The 20272-nt window shown below is 43.4% G+C and overlaps 1 protein-coding gene across 4 annotated transcripts in view; it reads right to left on the reverse strand.

Moving 5' to 3' along the window:
• Positions 1 to 14487: 14487 nt before the first annotated feature.
• Positions 14488 to 20272, reverse strand: part of slc6a9 (solute carrier family 6 member 9) — a 34731-nt gene continuing 28946 nt past the window's right edge. For all 4 annotated transcript variants that reach the window (XM_019869349.1, XM_019869350.1, XM_019869348.1 and 1 more), the window contains 3 exons: positions 20149 to 20249; positions 18641 to 18811; positions 14488 to 18136 (listed from right to left, as the gene is read on the reverse strand). In XM_019869349.1, coding sequence (XP_019724908.1) covers positions 17894 to 18136; positions 18641 to 18811; positions 20149 to 20249 — 515 coding nt within the window. In that variant the 3' untranslated portion in view covers positions 14488 to 17893. The remainder of the gene's footprint in view (positions 18137 to 18640; positions 18812 to 20148; positions 20250 to 20272) is intronic.

Raw genomic sequence — 20272 nt, forward strand, 5'->3', positions numbered from 1 at the left:
AAAAAAAAAAAACTTTGGTCCTCGTTCGGTCATTCCTGTGCTTCGTTGCTGCTTAACAAGTTCTGACATGTGTGGTTTTCCAAGTACAGGCACATCTCCTTGGCATACGCCACATTTGGTGCGACATTTGGACAACTGACTTGAGTTGGTGGCTCGTTTTCCATACCTACACAGTTTGAGCACCGAATGAAGACTCAGTGTATAAGACATTTCTGATTGAATCTCTCGACTATCGAATATAATGGTGTGAATATTTTACAAAACAGCAGAGAAAACACACGACACAATTTGATAGAGTGAATCACTTTGAGACCGAGGGATAGAGTGATCAAGACTAAAACAAACTGCCAACTAGGTGCTATGATTTATGTGTAAATTATCCATTGTGTGAAAGATGGGAGTGCAATTTCCATATAAATGTGGGAGTGAGAAAAAAAATCAATAGACAGTAGGTTAGAAATTGCTACGAATGTTTGTGCTGTGATCTGCATGGATTTAGATGACAACGAAAAGCAATCGTATGTACATATCAACAGTATATGAAGATACGATGGCTTTGAAACTACACACGCGCGCGCGCACACACAATGCAGAATGAGATCATCGGTGAAAATTCAGAACATGGAAGCCGTTCAAATGTCCAACAACAGCTGTAGTGCTCCATGCAGAGATTTGTTCCACTGATCAGAAAGCCTAAACAGTCTTAGGGCATTCATCTATGAGCAAACCACCACAGAAACACTCGCTGTCCCTTGCTGCTAACAATATTTGGACAATGGACAAAATTGCAGCGATAGACATCCCGAAAGGGTGATAAATGCAACCTAACTGATTAGCATGACCAAATACCTCAGGAAATAATGAGGCAAAGTGATGTGAGATCTGCTAAATGGACCTTTCAAAAGTGTGCTTGTGCTTTGGCGCTCTCCATTTAGACAGAAAGAGTGCTGGCACCCGGCTCGCTCGCATATCCACCCGGGCATACCAACTCGCACACAGTGACACGCCGACAAATAACGCGGCGCAAATAAGCGGGACGGAGGTGTTTGTCTCCTCTTGGATATCCCCTGATGGCTTTTCATTTGTGATTTCTCAGGAAGTCCATTACTATTGCAGACGGGCACCGTGCTCGCGCACCACAATCAATACTCTTCCATTAAGGTGATGAACGGTCCGTTTCCCCAACCTTCCAGAGTCAAGACAAATTCTCAGGACCGGCTGATCCAAATCCATCAATGCGGATATGACAGCATATTACGCCAAAAGGCTGCATGAAAGCTCAAGCGAGAGAGCCATACGGAAGGAAATTTGAATTCCACTTTGCAATGACCACCTTAAGCGCCTGCTCCCATGACAATCTCATATTGTTTGTAACTGTAAAAAGGATCATTTGTTTTCTTCTTTGCCTAAGGAGAACACACATTTAAGGAATGCTCATTAAAACATGACTTTACTCAAGTCAATTTGTCTCTTTAAAGTGATTTGGTAGCACTTCTTTATTACATCAGGGAAATGGAAAGTCAACCTTTGGAAAACAACAATTAACTTAACTTCTGGTTATTGACGTATAGGGAAAAGCTCGGGGAAACGAATGTCACGTAAAATCAGAGAATGTTACCTGCTAACGGAAACCATTTCCTTTTAGTCGAAGGGCTGACATGTTCCATTATCTCTTGCCACATTGGGAAAGTAATTGTGAGCAAACTTACAATTTATTGAGCGGCTCAAGGCTGAAGATTGAAAACAACAGGGGATGTACGTGCAGTGTCCGGCAACGTGTTGATTTGAGCCTTTGCTTAAAAGAAAAAAAAAAAGCTTGCTAATTGTGTTCACGTTTTTGACAAACTGTGCTGTTAAGACTGACATGCTGTGGATCTCGGAAGTGGCACAATAACTGAAGAGACGTTATTTTGTGTGTGGCACAGCACAGTCATGGAGACGAGGTTGATTCACAGAAAAAGATTGGACATTTATTTCGAAAATTCTTGATCAAAGACTCACTGGCGGTGTAGTGATACACTCGCCTGACTTGTGTGAGGGCGGCATGGGATCGGCTCCCACTCAGTGACGGATGGATGCAGGGGTGAATGGGTGGTTGTCCATATTTGTTTCCCGCGACTGCAGAGTCCTATACAAGGACCTGCTGTTTGGCCCCATGTCCATGTCTCGAATAGCAATTAAGCAGGGTCATAGCACAGCCGCTGTGACATTCGCCGAGAAATGGCTCCACTTAATGCTGAAAATGAGAAAACATGACCTTCTAGTTAGAACCTTTACTGGCTCTGCGAGCTCTGATGTGCAATGTGTTTCCCCCTGCATTTAGCTACTTTGCATTGTGCACAGCACTGAGTTTCTGAATTGTTTTCTGGAATTAAGACTGCACCGGTGAGATCAAATTAACGCTCTCAACGAATTGATTTGGGGCAAATTATTTTGTAAGACGGCGTTGCCTTGAACACAAGTCATAGATGCATTTGTGAAGTAAAGATTGACAGAATGCCAATCCACCTGCAATTGAGGCACAGTGAAAGGTTTTTTTCTGTTTCAAGGTAAAATATTGATGAATGGGTATCCAAGTATTGGACTGAAACAGTTTGTCAATCTTTCAGGGGCTGAGAAGGTGCAGGTGTTTTTTTTTTGTTGTTGTTTTTTTGCAAACTGCACAAATGTAATACCAGAGGGACAAGTAAGTGCCCCTGCACGTTAACCAGTTTCTGTAATCACTGTCACTCTTCTGTTAATTCTTCATTATGCGATACCGTGTCACATACACAGATATTTTGTACACCTAATGGTAATAATCATAATGATGACGCTGCTGATAAACATGTCTAGGCTACATCTCGTTGATGTGAAGATTAAAAAAAACACTGCATTTCAGAGTAAATCCTCATTTTACTTGTCCACCGCGAGTTTTTTTTTTTTTCATCGCACTGACTAAGTCATCCCGTTTCCACACGATTGCAACGTACCAATTCTCGGCGTGCAAGGGTCCTCGCTCTAGCCACGTAAACGCCGAAAGAAAACAGCGGGCATTCTCAGGAGATCAAGTCCCGTTTCAATCCGTGCAAACCGCACCGTTCCGTCGGCCGAGTTGGCGATGCTCTTCCACACAAGTGCGGGCTCGTCCATTAGAAGAAGTGGATGCGGGGCGAAAGCGGCTGATGTGGTGCGCCAACGCCGGACGTCATGCTGGTGATGGTCGATTGACTCTTTTTTTCCCCTCCCCTCCTCCTTCTTTTGCTTTCTTATATCGCGGGCCGTTTGATGTGATCGTCCAGTAATAACCAACACAACTAATGTGGGTTTGTGTTTTTTTTTTTTGTGTTGAGTTGATTTTGAGCCATTCGGCGAGAAAGACAAAGTGAACGAGAGGGGCGGGCGCAGTAACCCATAGCAAAAAAATGAGCCCATAACACACATCCAAGTTCCCACACTCGACATCTATAATAGTTAAGTAGTAACATTTGTGACGTCGACCTCCGCAGCGGGAACGAGCCTGTCGACATCCTGCGGTTGATATTTTATATATAATGCAGAGTAGGGATTAAAATGCTTAACAGCACGTGCCGTATTATTATTATTATTTTTCAATGTTGTCCCCCAACCAATATTGAAATCGAATGACACGTGTTACTTGGCAAATGCCATAATACAGTTTCAAAAGCAAATATGTTTTTTTTTTTTAAATTTACTTGACTACACTCCTTTGAGGTCCGAAAAACTCCAAGTCAGAAATTTCTGATGACACAGTCGAAGCTCATTACAACTTACCTCGACGATCATAACGAATCTGGACATTGCAAGGCGGTTTGTTTGAACCCTTTCCAATAAAATGGCCGCCAACTACCATGTATGAGTCTGGTATGAACATTTATAGATGTAAAAACATCAACACGTAATACGGTATAAAAATGACAATTACAACTACATGTATATTAAGTAAATATGATTTTATAAGACATGAAACAACTGTAGCATTCCTACTTCGTCTCTGAAAACATTCGGTCAGCAAATGTTACGGTCGATTCCGGCCCCGGCCTACCTGCGTGGGTTTTCTCCGGGTATTCCGGTTTCCTCCCAGATTCCAAAAACATGCAAGGCAGGTTGATTGGGCACTCCAAATCGTCCCTTGGTGTGATTGTGAGCGCAAATGGTTGTTTGTCTTTGTGTGCCCTGCGATAGCTGACAATCAAATCCGGGTGTACCACGCCTGCTACCGAAGACAGTTCAGTGATGAACGCCAGCACGCCTGTGAGCCTCGAGAGGAGAAGCGCATTGGAAAATAGATGGATGAATATAAAATTGGAAACTCAGACGGAAATCAAGTTATGAGGCAAAAAAAAAAAAAAATCATCAAATAACATCATGTGAAAACTTTGCCTAACTCAGGGAAGTTTGAGTCCATCTTGCAAGGAGGAAAATGATGCTTAAGAAAAATTTTGTGACTCTAACCAGTGAACCTCACTCCAAAAAATCGGGGTCAAACCCAGGTTGACACCCCATTTTCACAAAGTGCCGGTGTGGCACCTTCGACTACACCGGCTATTTTATGACTGGGTTGGTGACACACTGTTTTTCACACTGTCCCCGAACTTTCAACACCAGCCGATTTGCAGTGCAGGACGAGAATTATGCCAAGCGAAAAGACTCAACGCAATTTGATTCTATTCTGTCAGTTTTGCACTTGCAAGTCAGCTGAAAAATACATATGGTGTGTACTTTTAAAACATGAATAATTCAAATACATTGTGTCGTACAGTGCAGTACAATCATATTGGAAAAAAGACCTTCGCATGGCTTAGACGCTAAGAACAATACCAACAATGGTCTTCCATCAGTTTTTTCAATGTATTTTTAATTTTTATCCTCTCCTCTACATTGTAGTCACATTATGGGGGGGAAAAAAAAACATGCTGAATGAATTCCACAGACCACGGCCTTTCATTTATGAAAGGTTGCTGGCTGGCTGCTGCCTGCAGATGTAAAACTCCCTGCTTGACTGACTCGCCATTATGTTTCATGCACGCTAGAAATGAGTGCGCAAAGCTGAAGAACGATTTATCTCAACCGGTGCAGCCTCAGACTCGTGCGCAACCATATTGCTCGATCATAAAGCTTGGGAGCGGTTGGCTGAATATGGGCAAAAAAATAACATTTGACAGCATATTCCAATGGCTGTGGTACTGATTACCCAGGATGTGCAAAGTGGAACCGCTCCACAGAATTGATGTGGCTGCGACCCCGGAACACTGTTCCTCACAAACACAACCTATGATGATCTCAGCAAGATGCGGCTCAACCCTCCACGGGGCTCCTAATGGAGTAATTTCAATGGATTTTTCAGCGAATGTTGAGTTTGAAAGAAATATTCGTCTCATAGGCAAACGCTTAAGACGGCAGCGCGCCCTTCAATCATTTTTTTCCAGTCCTTCATCAGTTCACAGGGCCATCAATGTTCCGTCGAGAGACGGTCCCCGCAGGGAGGTAAATTATACCGCAATTTGGAGCTATTTCATCATTGCGCGGTAGTCTTTAACCAGCCCACGCGTTTGATCAAACGAACAAGTTTGGAAAGAACATGCTAATCATGCATCCGTTACATTCAGAAGATATTGAATCGATCGCAACTGGACCGTTCTGGACGAAGACAACCGGAACAGTCCGGCCCTGAGAATGAAATGACCTTGGATGAAGGAGACTATTCATAAGCGTACGTCAAAACTTCATCGCTATTGTTCGGAGGCTGCTTTTGCCCATTGTAAATGGTGGTGGTCAGTGACTAAACGGTGGGATGTTCAACTCCAATCTGGCAAAAATGGTCAGGCTAGAATGGTATTGACGGCTTGAACGTCAACTCATGGATGTCCTTATGGTTTACAAAAATCTTTCATCTGTTACGTCCTCTTCAAAAGGTTTGGAATTTGGTATTGCTCTGAACAACCGCGTTTCCATTGGTTGCGGTCTGGGATTAATCAACCTCTGCTGTATCTGCTGCCTGACAATACATGGATGCATCGTTTAGCGGCCGGGGTGTCGCTTCCCGTGAAAAGGTTTTCTTGCCTGAGGAGTGACAGCTTGTTTATAATTGTGTCTTGTGAAGTTAAGCACGACACACGCACGGTGTGTGAGTTTGAGCTTGATGTTAATGAGCTCCTCATATCCCCCCCGGAGTTTGTTTTGACCCACATCAGATTAATTAACGTCAAACTCGAATGTCTGTAAGACAGTCCTTTCTGTTCACTGTCTTCAGAAAAAGCGGCATCGCACAGTCCCTTTGTTTGCAGGCGAAGTCCTGTCTGCATTTTTTCGCACAAACATTGGTCCGTAAACCTTGCTAGCAAGTTGTGTTTTCCAAATCAAATCATTTTGCAGTTAGAAAGGAAGACCCACCCCCACCCCACGCCCCAATCTGCAGGTAGAGCGTTCTCTTGAATCCAGTTGCTCCACTGTCGCGCTGTCTGAGTGCACCGCAAGTCGTCACAGTTCCATTAGTGCAGCTTTGGGGCCTTTCTAATTAGACAACAAAGGTGCTCGGGTAAATGTGTGTACAGCCATGTGAGTCTTAATCTAGAGCAGTGGTCCCTAAGCCACACATAGCCCTTTTCCAAACAAAAAAAAAAAACTTTGGTCCTCGTTCGGTCATTCCTGTGCTTCGTTGCTGCTTAACAAGTTCTGACATGTGTGGTTTTCCAAGTACAGGCACATCTCCTTGGCATACGCCACATTTGGTGCGACATTTGGACAACTGACTTGAGTTGGTGGCTCGTTTTCCATACCTACACAGTTTGAGCACCGAATGAAGACTCAGTGTATAAGACATTTCTGATTGAATCTCTCGACTATCGAATATAATGGTGTGAATATTTTACAAAACAGCAGAGAAAACACACGACACAATTTGATAGAGTGAATCACTTTGAGACCGAGGGATAGAGTGATCAAGACTAAAACAAACTGCCAACTAGGTGCTATGATTTATGTGTAAATTATCCATTGTGTGAAAGATGGGAGTGCAATTTCCATATAAATGTGGGAGTGAGAAAAAAAATCAATAGACAGTAGGTTAGAAATTGCTACGAATGTTTGTGCTGTGATCTGCATGGATTTAGATGACAACGAAAAGCAATCGTATGTACATATCAACAGTATATGAAGATACGATGGCTTTGAAACTACACACGCGCGCGCGCACACACAATGCAGAATGAGATCATCGGTGAAAATTCAGAACATGGAAGCCGTTCAAATGTCCAACAACAGCTGTAGTGCTCCATGCAGAGATTTGTTCCACTGATCAGAAAGCCTAAACAGTCTTAGGGCATTCATCTATGAGCAAACCACCACAGAAACACTCGCTGTCCCTTGCTGCTAACAATATTTGGACAATGGACAAAATTGCAGCGATAGACATCCCGAAAGGGTGATAAATGCAACCTAACTGATTAGCATGACCAAATACCTCAGGAAATAATGAGCCAAAGTGATGTGAGATCTGCTAAATGGACCTTTCAAAAGTGTGCTTGTGCTTTGGCGCTCTCCATTTAGACAGAAAGAGTGCTGGCACCCGGCACGCTCGCATATCCACCCGGGCATACCAACTCGCACACAGTGACACGCCGACAAATAACGCGGCGCAAATAAGCGGGACGGAGGTGTTTGTCTCCTCTTGGATATCCCCTGATGGCTTTTCATTTGTGATTTCTCAGGAAGTCCATTACTATTGCAGACGGGCACCGTGCTCGCGCACCACAATCAATACTCTTCCATTAAGGTGATGAACGGTCCGTTTCCCCAACCTTCCAGAGTCAAGACAAATTCTCAGGACCGGCTGATCCAAATCCATCAATGCGGATATGACAGCATATTACGCCAAAAGGCTGCATGAAAGCTCAAGCGAGAGAGCCATACGGAAGGAAATTTGAATTCCACTTTGCTATGACCACCTTAAGCGCCTGCTCCCATGACAATCTCATATTGTTTGTAACTGTAAAAAGGATCATTTGTTTTCTTCTTTGCCTAAGGAGAACACACATTTAAGGAATGCTCATTAAAACATGACTTTACTCAAGTCAATTTGTCTCTTTAAAGTGATTTGGTAGCACTTCTTTATTACATCAGGGAAATGGAAAGTCAACCTTTGGAAAACAACAATTAACTTAACTTCTGGTTATTGACGTATAGGGAAAAGCTCGGGGAAACGAATGTCACGTAAAATCAGAGAATGTTACCTGCTAACGGAAACCATTTCCTTTTAGTCGAAGGGCTGACATGTTCCATTATCTCTTGCCACATTGGGAAAGTAATTGTGAGCAAACTTACAATTTATTGAGCGGCTCAAGGCTGAAGATTGAAAACAACAGGGGATGTACGTGCAGTGTCCGGCAACGTGTTGATTTGAGCCTTTGCTTAAAAGAAAAAAAAAAAGCTTGCTAATTGTGTTCACGTTTTTGACAAACTGTGCTGTTAAGACTGACATGCTGTGGATCTCGGAAGTGGCACAATAACCGAAGAGACGTTATTTTGTGTGTGGCACAGCACAGTCATGGAGACGAGGTTGATTCACAGAAAAAGATTGGACATTTATTTCGAAAATTCTTGATCAAAGACTCACTGGCGGTGTAGTGATACACTCGCCTGACTTGTGTGAGGGCGGCATGGGATCGGCTCCCACTCAGTGACGGATGGATGCAGGGGTGAATGGGTGTTTGTCAATATATGTGCCCGGCGACTGATTGGCGACCGGTTCAGGGTGCCGTCTCCCTGCGGCCCAGTTCAGGATAAGCGGTGTTGAAAATGGATGGATGGGTGGATGGACTACGACAAAAACAGTGAAAAATGAAGGTCACACGAATACAAAATGAAAGCAATCTCCCACCTATAAGAATAAATACAGGACTTATAAACCATAGCCCATAGCAAAAAAATGAGCCCATAACGCACATCCAAGTTCCCACACTCCACATCTATAATAGTTAAGTAGTAACATTTGTGACGTGGTGGTGTGAGCTGAGGAGGAACAAGCCCTGGGGCAAAGACTTTTAATTTATTGAGCGGCTCAAGGCTGAAGATTGAAAACAACAGGGGATGTACGTGCAGTGTCCGGCAACGTGTTGATTTGAGCCTTTGCTTAAAAGAAAAAAAAAAAGCTTGCTAATTGTGTTCACGTTTTTGACAAACTGTGCTGTTAAGACTGACATGCTGTGGATCTCGGAAGTGGCACAATAACTGAAGAGACGTTATTTTGTGTGTGGCACAGCACAGTCATGGAGACGAGGTTGATTCACAGAAAAAGATTGGACATTTATTTCGAAAATTCTTGATCAAAGACTCACTGGTGGTGTAGTGATACACTCGCCTGACTTGTGTGAGGGCGGCATGGGATCGGCTCCCACTCAGTGACGGATGGATGCAGGTGTGAATGGTTGTTTGTCAATATATGTGCCCGGCGACTGATTGGCGACCGGTTCAGGGTGCCGTCTCCCTGCGGCCCAGTTCAGGATAAGCGGTGTTGAAAATGGATGGATGGGTGGATGGACTACGACAAAAACAGTGAAAAATGAAGGTCACACAAAATGAAAGCAATCTCCCACCTATAAGAATAAATACAGGACTTATAAACAGTAACCCATAGCAAAAAAATGAGCCCATAACACACATCCAAGTTCCCACACTCGACATCTATAATAGTTAAGTAGTAACATTTGTGACGTGGTGGTGTGAGCTGAGGAGGAACAAGCCCTGGGGCAAAGACTTTTAGAGTTTCCACAAACACCAGTTTATTCTCAACAGAATAACAGTTCCTCAGCTTCACCCCACAATACTTATGAGCACTGCCCGACCGAGTCCATGACAACAAAAAAGTGTTCTCAGGAAGTTGAAGAGAAAGGTGACCAATGGAAATAGTCAATTAAAGAGGCGCCACCATGTGGCGTGATACCAGACTACAATAATGGATTGTTACACATTGTACATGACAAAAAAGGAAGGTCTCTATCAGGAACAGCAGCCTTCAGTGTTCAATAAGGCATCTGCCACTTGTCTTTGCCTTTCTTGTGCTAAAATAAGACTATGACCTTGGATCAACAACTCCCAATGCATTAACCGCTGATTGTGGTTGGACATCTTCGGCAGGAACATGAGAGGGTTGTGGTCAATATAAATAGACAAAGGCCCGGCTGTGGGTTGAACCGACTAAAAATGGGCTAAAAATCATAGCAAAGGTTTCTTTTTCCAATGGTGAGAAATATGACACAGGATGGGGGACACAAGTGTCCTCCTACAACAGAACAGCTCCTGCTCCGATGGCAGCAGCTGTGCTTTCATAGTTGCGATGATTGAAGAAAACCCGCTTGGCTTGGAGTACTTAACCCTTTTACACAGCCAACAAACGGGTTGATTTATGATAGCATGACATCAGGAAAATAGATTGCACAGCGTCCTAATTCGTCTCGGCCAGTGTCTGGCGATCTGAATAACAATAACAACCTATGACTTCCAAGAAAGAAAAGGCTACATTATCAGGAGTCCTACTTAAGACACGAATTTATCTCAATGGGAGATTCCCAAGCACCAAGCCCACTCTGCATAATATGCGGCGATGGTGAGTCGTATTTTTCCATGCACTTTTTAATTTGCCGTTTATCTTATTTTGAAGGCACGTTTAAACGTTACCATAGCGACCAGAGGGCGTCGCGATCAGATCGGAAGTTCCTCATGTCACGTGTCGTGTTCATTATTATGTTACGAAAATACCAATGTTTTCATGCAGGCCATGCAGTCCTTTCGCCACACACGCTTACACGCACGCTGACACAAAAGGCAGAACCGCCTAGACTACAGTTAAATGATCCCCGATTTGAATGAGAAGCATTTTAACCATGATGTAAAAGTTGGGATACTCGGACCCAGCATCTCCCAAAGGTAGCAGGCAGAGAACAGCCTACCTTTACTAAATCCCGTGAGATTTCTCAAACTCACGTTTGTTCTCGCCATGTTTTGACCATTCTTACGACACAACCGCTCGGTATGTTTGTTGTTGGGTAATTTTAAAACACGGTATTGTTTTGGTGTTCCTTTTCCACACTGCTCTTGCCTTACTAAACAAGCTTTGAGCTTTTTACATCACCGAGACGCACAGCCGAACAACAACACAATTGGTCAAGTTTGTTAATCAAAATATGAAATGAGTCAATCAAGAGTTATATGTGATGTGTTGTGGATGCATATGCATTGGGTGTGCTTTTATATGTCATAAGTGGGTTTGATCCCCCCCCCCCCCCCCCAGCATAACATTTTTTCATTGTAGTCGAAGGGCTGACATGTTCCATTATCTCTTGCCACATTGGGAAAGTAATTGTGAGCAAACTTACAATTTATTGAGCGGCTCAAGGCTGAAGATTGAAAACAACAGGGGATGTACGTGCAGTGTCCGGCAACGTGTTGATTTGAGCCTTTGCTTAAAAGAAAAAAAAAAAGCTTGCTAATTGTGTTCACGTTTTTGACAAACTGTGCTGTTAAGACTGACATGCTGTGGATCTCGGAAGTGGCACAATAACTGAAGAGACGTTATTTTGTGTGTGGCACAGCACAGTCATGGAGACGAGGTTGATTCACAGAAAAAGATTGGACATTTATTTCGAAAATTCTTGATCAAAGACTCACTGGCGGTGTAGTGATACACTCGCCTGACTTGTGTGAGGGCGGCATGGGATCGGCTCCCACTCAGTGACGGATGGATGCAGGTGTGAATGGTTGTTTGTCAATATATGTGCCCGGCGACTGATTGGCGACCGGTTCAGGGTGCCGTCTCCCTGCGGCCCAGTTCAGGATAAGCGGTGTTGAAAATGGATGGATGGGTAGTGATACACTCGCCTGACTTGTGTGAGGGCGGCATGGGATCGGTTCCCACTCAGTGACGGATGGAGGTGGGTGTGAATGGTTGTTTGTCAATATATGTGCCCAGCGACTGATTGGCGACCGGTTCAGGGTGTAGTGTGCCTTCTACCCGAAGTCCTTCTCCCTGCGGCCCCGTTCAGGATAAGCGGTGTTGAAAATGGATGGATGGGTGGATGGACTACGACAAAAACAGTGAAAAATGAAGGTCACACGAATACAAAATGAAAGCAATCTCCCACCTATAAGAATAAATACAGGACTTATAAACCATAGCCCATAGCAAAAAAATGAGCCCATAACGCACATCCAAGTTCCCACACTCCACATCTATAATAGTTAAGTAGTAACATTTGTGACGTGGTGGTGTGAGCTGAGGAGGAACAAGCCCTGGGGCAAAGACTTTTAGAGTTTCCACAAACACCAGTTTATTCTCAACAAAATAACAGTTCCTCAGCTTCACCCCACAATACTTATGAGCACTGCCCGACCGAGTCCATGACAACAAAAAAGTGTTCTCAGGAAGTTGAAGAGAAAGGTGACCAATGGAAATAGTCAATTAAAGAGGCGCCACCATGTGGCGTGATACCAGACTACAATAATTGATTGTTACACATTGTACATGACAAAAAAGGAAGGTCTCTATCAGGAACAGCAGCCTTCAGTGTTCAATAAGGCATCTGCCACTTGTCTTTGCCTTTCTTGTGCTAAAATAAGACTATGACCTTGGATCAACAACTCCCAATGCATTAACCGCTGATTGTGGTTGGACATCTTCGGCAGGAACATGAGAGGGTTGTGGTCAATATAAATAGACAAAGGCCCGGCTGTGGGTTGAACCGACTAAAAATGGGCTAAAAATCATAGCAAAGGTTTCTTTTTCCAATGGTGAGAAATATGACACAGGATGGGGGACACAAGTGTCCTCCTACAACAGAACAGCTCCTGCTCCAATGGCAGCAGCTGTGCTTTCATAGTTGCGATGATTGAAGAAAACCCGCTTGGCTTGGAGTACTTAACCCTTTTACACAGCCAACAAACGGGTTGATTTATGATAGCATGACATCAGGAAAATAGATTGCACAGCGTCCTAATTCGTCTCGGCCAGTGTCTGGCGATCTGAATAACAATAACAACTGCTTTCGCCAAACTTATTAATAAAAAGTGTCAAATTGCTGATTCATGATTCTGCTTCGTTGTATATTAGAGCAGCGGTCTCCAATCCCCGGGCCGCGGACCGATGCCGGTCCTCGGATCATTTGGTGCCGGGTGCACAGAAAGACTAAATAGCTTACATTACTTCCGTTTTATTCATTTCGGAATGTGAAAGATGTTTTATTTTGAAAAATTCCCGGATTTTCTGTTATATCCGTAAAGTATGTCACCGGTGATGCAGGTGAAGGCGGCGCTTCTCGGTCACGTGATAGGTTACTGCTAAAAATCAGGGGTGTCCAACTTCGGTCCTCAAGGGCCGCTCTCCTGCCTGTTTTCCAGCTCTCCCAGGAGCAACGCACCTGATTCAAATCATCAGGAACGTTCTAACGCTGCTTCAGAGCTGGCTGATGAGCTGATCATCTGAATCAGGTTTGTTGCAGCCGGAAGAGCTGGAAAACAGGCAGGACAGTGGCCCTCCAGGCCCGAATTTGGACATGCCTGGCTAAAATGAATCCCAAGCGCTAGCAAAATGAATTGAAAAAAAAACAAACGTCTTTGCCAAGTTCCTATGGGAACGGGAAAATGCCCATCCAGGCGACAGAAGAGGAGCCTATGACTTCCAAGAAAGAAAAGGCTACATTATCAGGAGTCCTACTTAAGACACGAATTTATCTCAATGGGAGATTCCCAAGCACCAAGCCCACTCTGCATAATATGCGGCGATGGTGAGTCGTATTTTTCCATGCACTTTTTAATTTGCCGTTTATCTTATTTTGAAGGCACGTTTAAACGTTACCATAGCGACCAGAGGGCGTCGCGATCAGATCGGAAGTTCCTCATGTCACGTGTCGTGTTCATTATTATGTTACGAAAATACCAATGTTTTCATGCAGGCCATGCAGTCCTTTCGCCACACACGCTTACACGCACGCTGACACAAAAGGCAGAACCGCCTAGACTACAGTTAAATGATCCCCGATTTGAATGAGAAGCATTTTAACCATGATGTAAAAGTTGGGATACTCGGACCCAGCATCTCCCAAAGGTAGCAGGCAGAGAACAGCCTACCTTTACTAAATCCCGTGAGATTTCTCAAACTCACGTTTGTTCTCGCCATGTTTTGACCATTCTTACGACACAACCGCTCGGTATGTTTGTTGTTGGGTAATTTTAAAACACGGTATTGTTTTGGTGTTCCTTTTCCACACTGCTCTTGCCTTACTAAACAAGCTTTGAGCTTTTTACATCACCGAGACGCACAGCCGAACAACAACACAATTGGTCAAGTTTGTTAATCAAAATATGAAATGAGTCAATCAAGAGTTATATGTGATGTGTTGTGGATGCATATGCATTGGGTGTGCTTTTATATGTCATAAGTGGGTTTGATCCCCCCCCCCCCCCGCATGAATATCATTTATTGATGACACAAATACCTGATCTTTAAAATAAATTTTATTTATCAATGTAATTTAACAGTTTTACAATATACAGCAGACAGGACTAAGACATTTCAATGTATTTTGGCCCTAAAGGTTGAAGAAGAAGAACAGACGGTTAGATAGAGATATGACAGAAGATACCAGAAGAACTGTGCTTTTCATCTGTGCATTTCCTCTTTTACGCATGGTAACAACACAGAAGTTTGCAAACTACACTTGGACCATTTCTTTCAGGAGGACCACGAGAATCGCTCCCCCCAACGTGAACGTTGTGCATACGTCATCAAACACATCTCCTCCAGTTGCTTGTAAAAAAAAGTGTTTTAAACATAGTATTACATGAGATACATATGAATCAGTGGTAATTTCAAGAGGCAAACAGGGTAGTGGACTTTGTCCAATATGATCAACGTTTTGCACCTCTGTGTGCTCTTTCTGTTTTCACATCAAAAGCTAATATGCAGTGCAGAGCCGTATTTTAGATACCCCATGCAGAATCGACCACAGATTGTGAAATGAAAAATGGGTCCTGAAATCTGTGGAATCATTCTTCCTCAATTAACATATCATTATTTCTGACAGCAATATCATTATTATTATTTGGTGTTTGTTCTGCTCAGGTTTTAAAATGTCTGGGATTAGTCTGTGAATTAGTGGCCACTGCTCTTTATTACGTTGCTGCAAACACTGTCCATTCCCAAGCTCACTCACTGTAAAAGCGTATTATTTTTCTGTAGTTCAAGTTTCAATCCATAGCTTTTTGTTTGGCAATACTCATATAATATCAGTTGACTATGTCTTGTGTTGTCTGAGAATATGCGTTTTGAAAATAAACAAAAGTCGTCGTCACGGCACACGGAGAAACAATGACTAAAATCTTAAGACAAAATAGGTCGCCTTCTTTCTCTTCTATTAGTACAAAATTGTATTGTAAGATGGGCTCCATATAATTACCAGGTAAGACTCGAGATTAGAGGTACATTGACAGGAACATCACGTCTGCTCTACGCGCAGACTCAGCAGTAAACGCGAATCCACTACATGCAGTACACAACACACGGGACATCTACATTAAACATCGAGAAATGACAAATCCAAAGGAACCTCATACTCGCCCCCCTCACACACGCGCAGTCATTTATATAATTTGGACATTTCTATACAAAGGTCAGAAAAGTGGTGGGCCAACAGAGATGCGCTTCATCAAGCTAACATGACAACATGATGTTATTACTCCTATTAAGACAAAATAATTTCAGCTCCGAGTGACCCAAACACGCTGGGGGTGACGTTACACTTTGAGGAAGTAACACGTTTCCGTCAAAAGATGTTCCACCGAGCACCGGTTTTTCAAGGATTCAATTAAAATAAAACAAAATGCATCCTACATGTTGAATTTAAGAAAGTAAAGGCATCCCTCTGACATTAATAGGAATAATGTAGCCTATTGATTTCTATTTTCCAGTAAGTGTCTGGTTTGTGAAAATGTGTTTACAAAACCGTGTCAGAAAGAAACTCTTTCACATTACATTTTGTGAAAAGTCTCTCTGGCCACCATGGGACACTTATTGTGCTTTCACTGATGTGCGTTTCAACACAGGCCCATCTTGTGGCATCTTGAGTAACTGCACTGTGGGAAGTCTGAGGGGATTTTTTTTTTCCCCACGAGCGAATGCTGAAAAAGAGAAGGAAATAACAGGCCTGATGGGGTCCAATAAGTGTGCTGAAATCGTTTGGCTTTCTGGGGGACTCCAAGTGACATGCTCGATGTCCATGCATAAACAATTGAAATGGTTGCACTCCTGTATTCCTCAAGTATTTTATTATTATTTTTTTTTACTGCAATATACTCTATACAATAGTGTCGTTGGACATACATCCTGTCGTTACAGTGTTCTGGCTCGGCAAATAATTTGGGTGTGCGGCAGTTTATTACCATACACTCAAGAAAGTAGTCAACTCTGCACCGGTGGACTTCCAGGTGTCAACAAAACAAAGGTAAGATGAAAATACTCTTATATTCTCTCTCGCAAGGTCCCAAAGGACATTTAAGTGAAAGGGTAAGCATGAATATTTAAAATTCTGATTCAAGTTTTTATTTTTGTACAAAAACTACACTATGACAACAGTGAGATGATTAAATGATACGTCTAGTACAAAACTATATGACTACATTTCACAGTTATGATAAAGGTCTGTGCTGTTCTGGAAACAAGCTGCCATTTTTTTTTGTTTTGTTTTTTTTTTTTTTTTGCTTGAAAGATCACATCACAGCCTCAGAACGTGATAAACTTGTGCAGAACCGAACACAGAACACACCGCATAGGGTGGACTGCTACAACCACACACAATAAGACGAGCTATCAGCCAGTGATGCCCTCGCTGGCTACCTCCGCTCAAGATTCTCCCTCATGCACATCCAAAAATTGCATTTTACACAAAAAGGATTGCTGGAAGACCAATAGACAGACACCACTTTTAAAAACTTCTAATACTGTTCTCAGACACATCCAATGGGCGCGCGTGTATGTGTGTGTTGTCTGATATTATAGCCAATAGTTTGTTTTCCAACAATTTCATTGATACAAGGTCTCCCCAGGCAAAGCAGAACGTTTACTTGGAACCTGAGAATAGCCCTGGTATTTCTTTAAAAAAAAAAAAAAAAAGTGCAATACTTGTGTGTAGTAATCAATTCAAGCAGCAGCTTTTCGGTCAAATACCATCTCGGAAGATTTTGTTTGTTTGTACTCTGTGTCTCATCGTCATTAAAAGAAGCACGCTAAGGAGACAAACGGCAACGACTCTCGTCGTTCAAAACAACCTAGTGTGACGTCACTGCACTGTAAAATGCGTGTCATAAATGCTCCAGTGTAAATTAGTGGTTGCAATTATTGACTTTCTAGCCGTAGAAATCGGAATCAGCAGGTCCATAATAAGATGACAGGCATGTGTTTCTGTGCTGCTGCGAGCCCAACACAACCAGTCTTACAATCTACCATGCCTTCAACTGCATGAATATGGCATATACAGGTACATGTTTTTTTTTCTTTTTTTACAAACAAATGTAAGGAAAAAAAAAACCCCAAACAAACAGTCATATTAAATTATGTGCAACACATTTACAATCCACGCACACACGCAAACACACAGACTAACACTTTTGGAGAGTGACCCAATTGTTTTTCATTTTTTCTTTTTTGTGCCTTCGTTTTCCCTAAAGATAAAACGCAGGTAGCGAGGAGAGGTTAGAATGAATATAATGCGCCTTTACAATATGTAAAGGTCTCCAGCAAAAAGGGATCTTCCCCACAGAGGACTGTGGGAAAGTGTGTTGCGGAGAGTGGAGAAGGAAGGAGAGGGGGGGAAAAGGGGGAAAGGGCGTCAGTCGTGGGCGATGCCATCTATGCACTCGGGTTGGGGTTGTTGTGTGTGTTGGTGGAGCCGTTGCTTCCCTGGATGGTGAGGCTGATGTCATCCTTCCTCTCGTTGTCCTCCTCCCGCAGCTCCTCCTTCAGCTCGTCCTTCTCCTTGAAGGGACGGGCCTCCGCAATGTCTTCAGAGGCGGTGGGGGCGTAGCGGCCCGTGCGGTGCTCCCGCAGGGCCGGGCCCCACTTTGGATGTGCCTGGCACGCGTGCTTCAACCGCTGAGCGGTAAAGGGAAGAGGACAGGTGACTCAGAGGAGGAATGCAATCGGTAAATGCAGTCCAAAGCCATGTCTAATATTTAAAGTATACATGGGAAAAAAAATAGATATGTGGCTTTAGTGACATCTGGTGGAATCTTGGCGCCAAGCAACCGATAGGTAGCCTTCATTCGGGCATTTGTGGCTGTCAGGCAATGAGGTCTGCTCACCAAATTTACATCAATGCCTGAGTTGACTTTCCGCTGGTAAGTAAAAAACATCTTTGGGGGAAAAAAATAAATAAATGAAGATAATACCATCAGTATTATTTTGGTGTTGCACTTTAAAGGGCAAGCGCAGACAGGCACGCATGCATAAAAATCATTTTCTTCATTTTCTTGCCGGGGCAAGTCGAGTTTGGTACCGCGCTGCACCATGTTGGGTGTTCAGGCGCACCGAGGGCATTTTCATTTGCACACTCCAGTGCACCTGACAGGTTGGTCTGAACTATGGAACGGGTTTTACCTCTCTGAAGGTAGCCCCCGGTGACCTAGAGATCTTGTAGAAGGCATAGATGGGTATGCAGACCACTGAGGACAGCGCCATTGAGAAGCCAATGGCCAGAGACCAACCGGGATACACGTAGTCATTATAGGTGATAGGCTTGTACTGAATCACTGTGAAGATCAGGATGAACTGTGAGGAGAAAAGAGAAGCAAGTGAATATGGGAGTGCTCAGTTGTGTGCACTAAAAGGCCTTGTAAGGCCTTCTGCTGGCTTCCACAATATCACAAGCGCTGCCCTACAATGGCAACTTGAATGAAATGGTCACACTTGATTTTCAACCTCATTTGGGAGTCATTCTCTTGGCTGCGTGGCATTTCATTGCGTATCTTATGTCAGATTGTTTTGTTGTCTTGCCCGATCAGATCTCAGCTTCTGTGTGCTGCCCTATCAAAGTAAACTGCCCACGGGGCCTTCACATTTGTCATTGAAGATTAACTGGACATTGTGAAGATATGCTGGCTGACTTGTTTGAAAGTGGAAAAGGATTTATTCTTAAAGAGCAGCAGTATGAGGGCCAGCTTACAGGCAGACTTCCTCTGTTTGTAATGCCATGCATTGTTAAATAGTTAAGCGTACTTTATTTTAGGTTGAAAGTTTCTTTTATTCCACACAAGGGTTTTTTTTTTTGGGTGAAGAGAAAAACTCTTACCAAGTGGGCAGTTTTGGCTGTCGCGTCAGCCTTCGTTGGAGATGTCACTGCTTCTTTGTGACGTGTCTTAAAAACATCGGTTCGGGAAACCTTGGAAATAAGGCTCCCCTGACCCAGTCAAGGCTGCGCTCCAACCCCTTGCTGCCATTGAAGCGATGTGTCCCAGGTGTGTGCTGCCATCAACAGGGAGGAGGGCGGTGATATGCTCCTACACACCCGGGACGCATTGCTTCAAAGGTGGTAACCGCTTTACTTGTATTTTTCCAAGTACAGTAGTTCGGTTGACAGAACCCCAAAATGCCAAACTGCAAGGAAGACAAACCTCACATAGAAAAAAGCCCACACTTGCCACTTAAAGCTCAAAACTAAGATCAGTCGTGTATTTCATTTGCCCAATAATGTACTGCTGAGCATGACTTCGCTAATAGGTGAAATTGTAAAAGCACAAAAACACAACATTTGTTGAATTCGCAAGCTGATCATAGTTAGGAGCATAAATTGTCAGCTGCGGCGGAGGCCTTGTTTGTGTTGAGCAGTTCTTAGTCTGTGATGGAGAGCGGAAAAGGCCTCCAATCTGACCGGTAATCTGTTGCAATGAATGCATTGGTTGACCCAGAAGCGTAGTGGGCAAATACCGTACGTGTGTTTGGGAAATTCGACCGATAGCAGCTGCACGCACCCGTTTCCCAGTCAGAAAGATTTGCGCTTTAAATTGAAATTGGAAACAAAGCTCAACAGATTAGCTTGAAATGTAGGTCAGATTCCTAAAATGCGCTCGTGGTATGCAGACAGTAGCTTGTTGAGAAGGGAAACTTACAGAGATAATGACAGGCGAGATGAACCTCCAGCAGATTTTGAAGAAGAGCGGGGGAGGGAAACCTAACATCATCTCAACATCTTTAAAGTAGTTTCGGTGACCTGAATTTAAAAAAAAAAAGGGA

This window comes from Hippocampus comes, unplaced genomic scaffold (genome assembly GCF_001891065.2).
Source record: "Hippocampus comes isolate QL1 unplaced genomic scaffold, H_comes_QL1_v1.1 scaffold117, whole genome shotgun sequence".
NCBI lineage: Eukaryota > Metazoa > Chordata > Actinopteri > Syngnathiformes > Syngnathidae > Hippocampus > Hippocampus comes.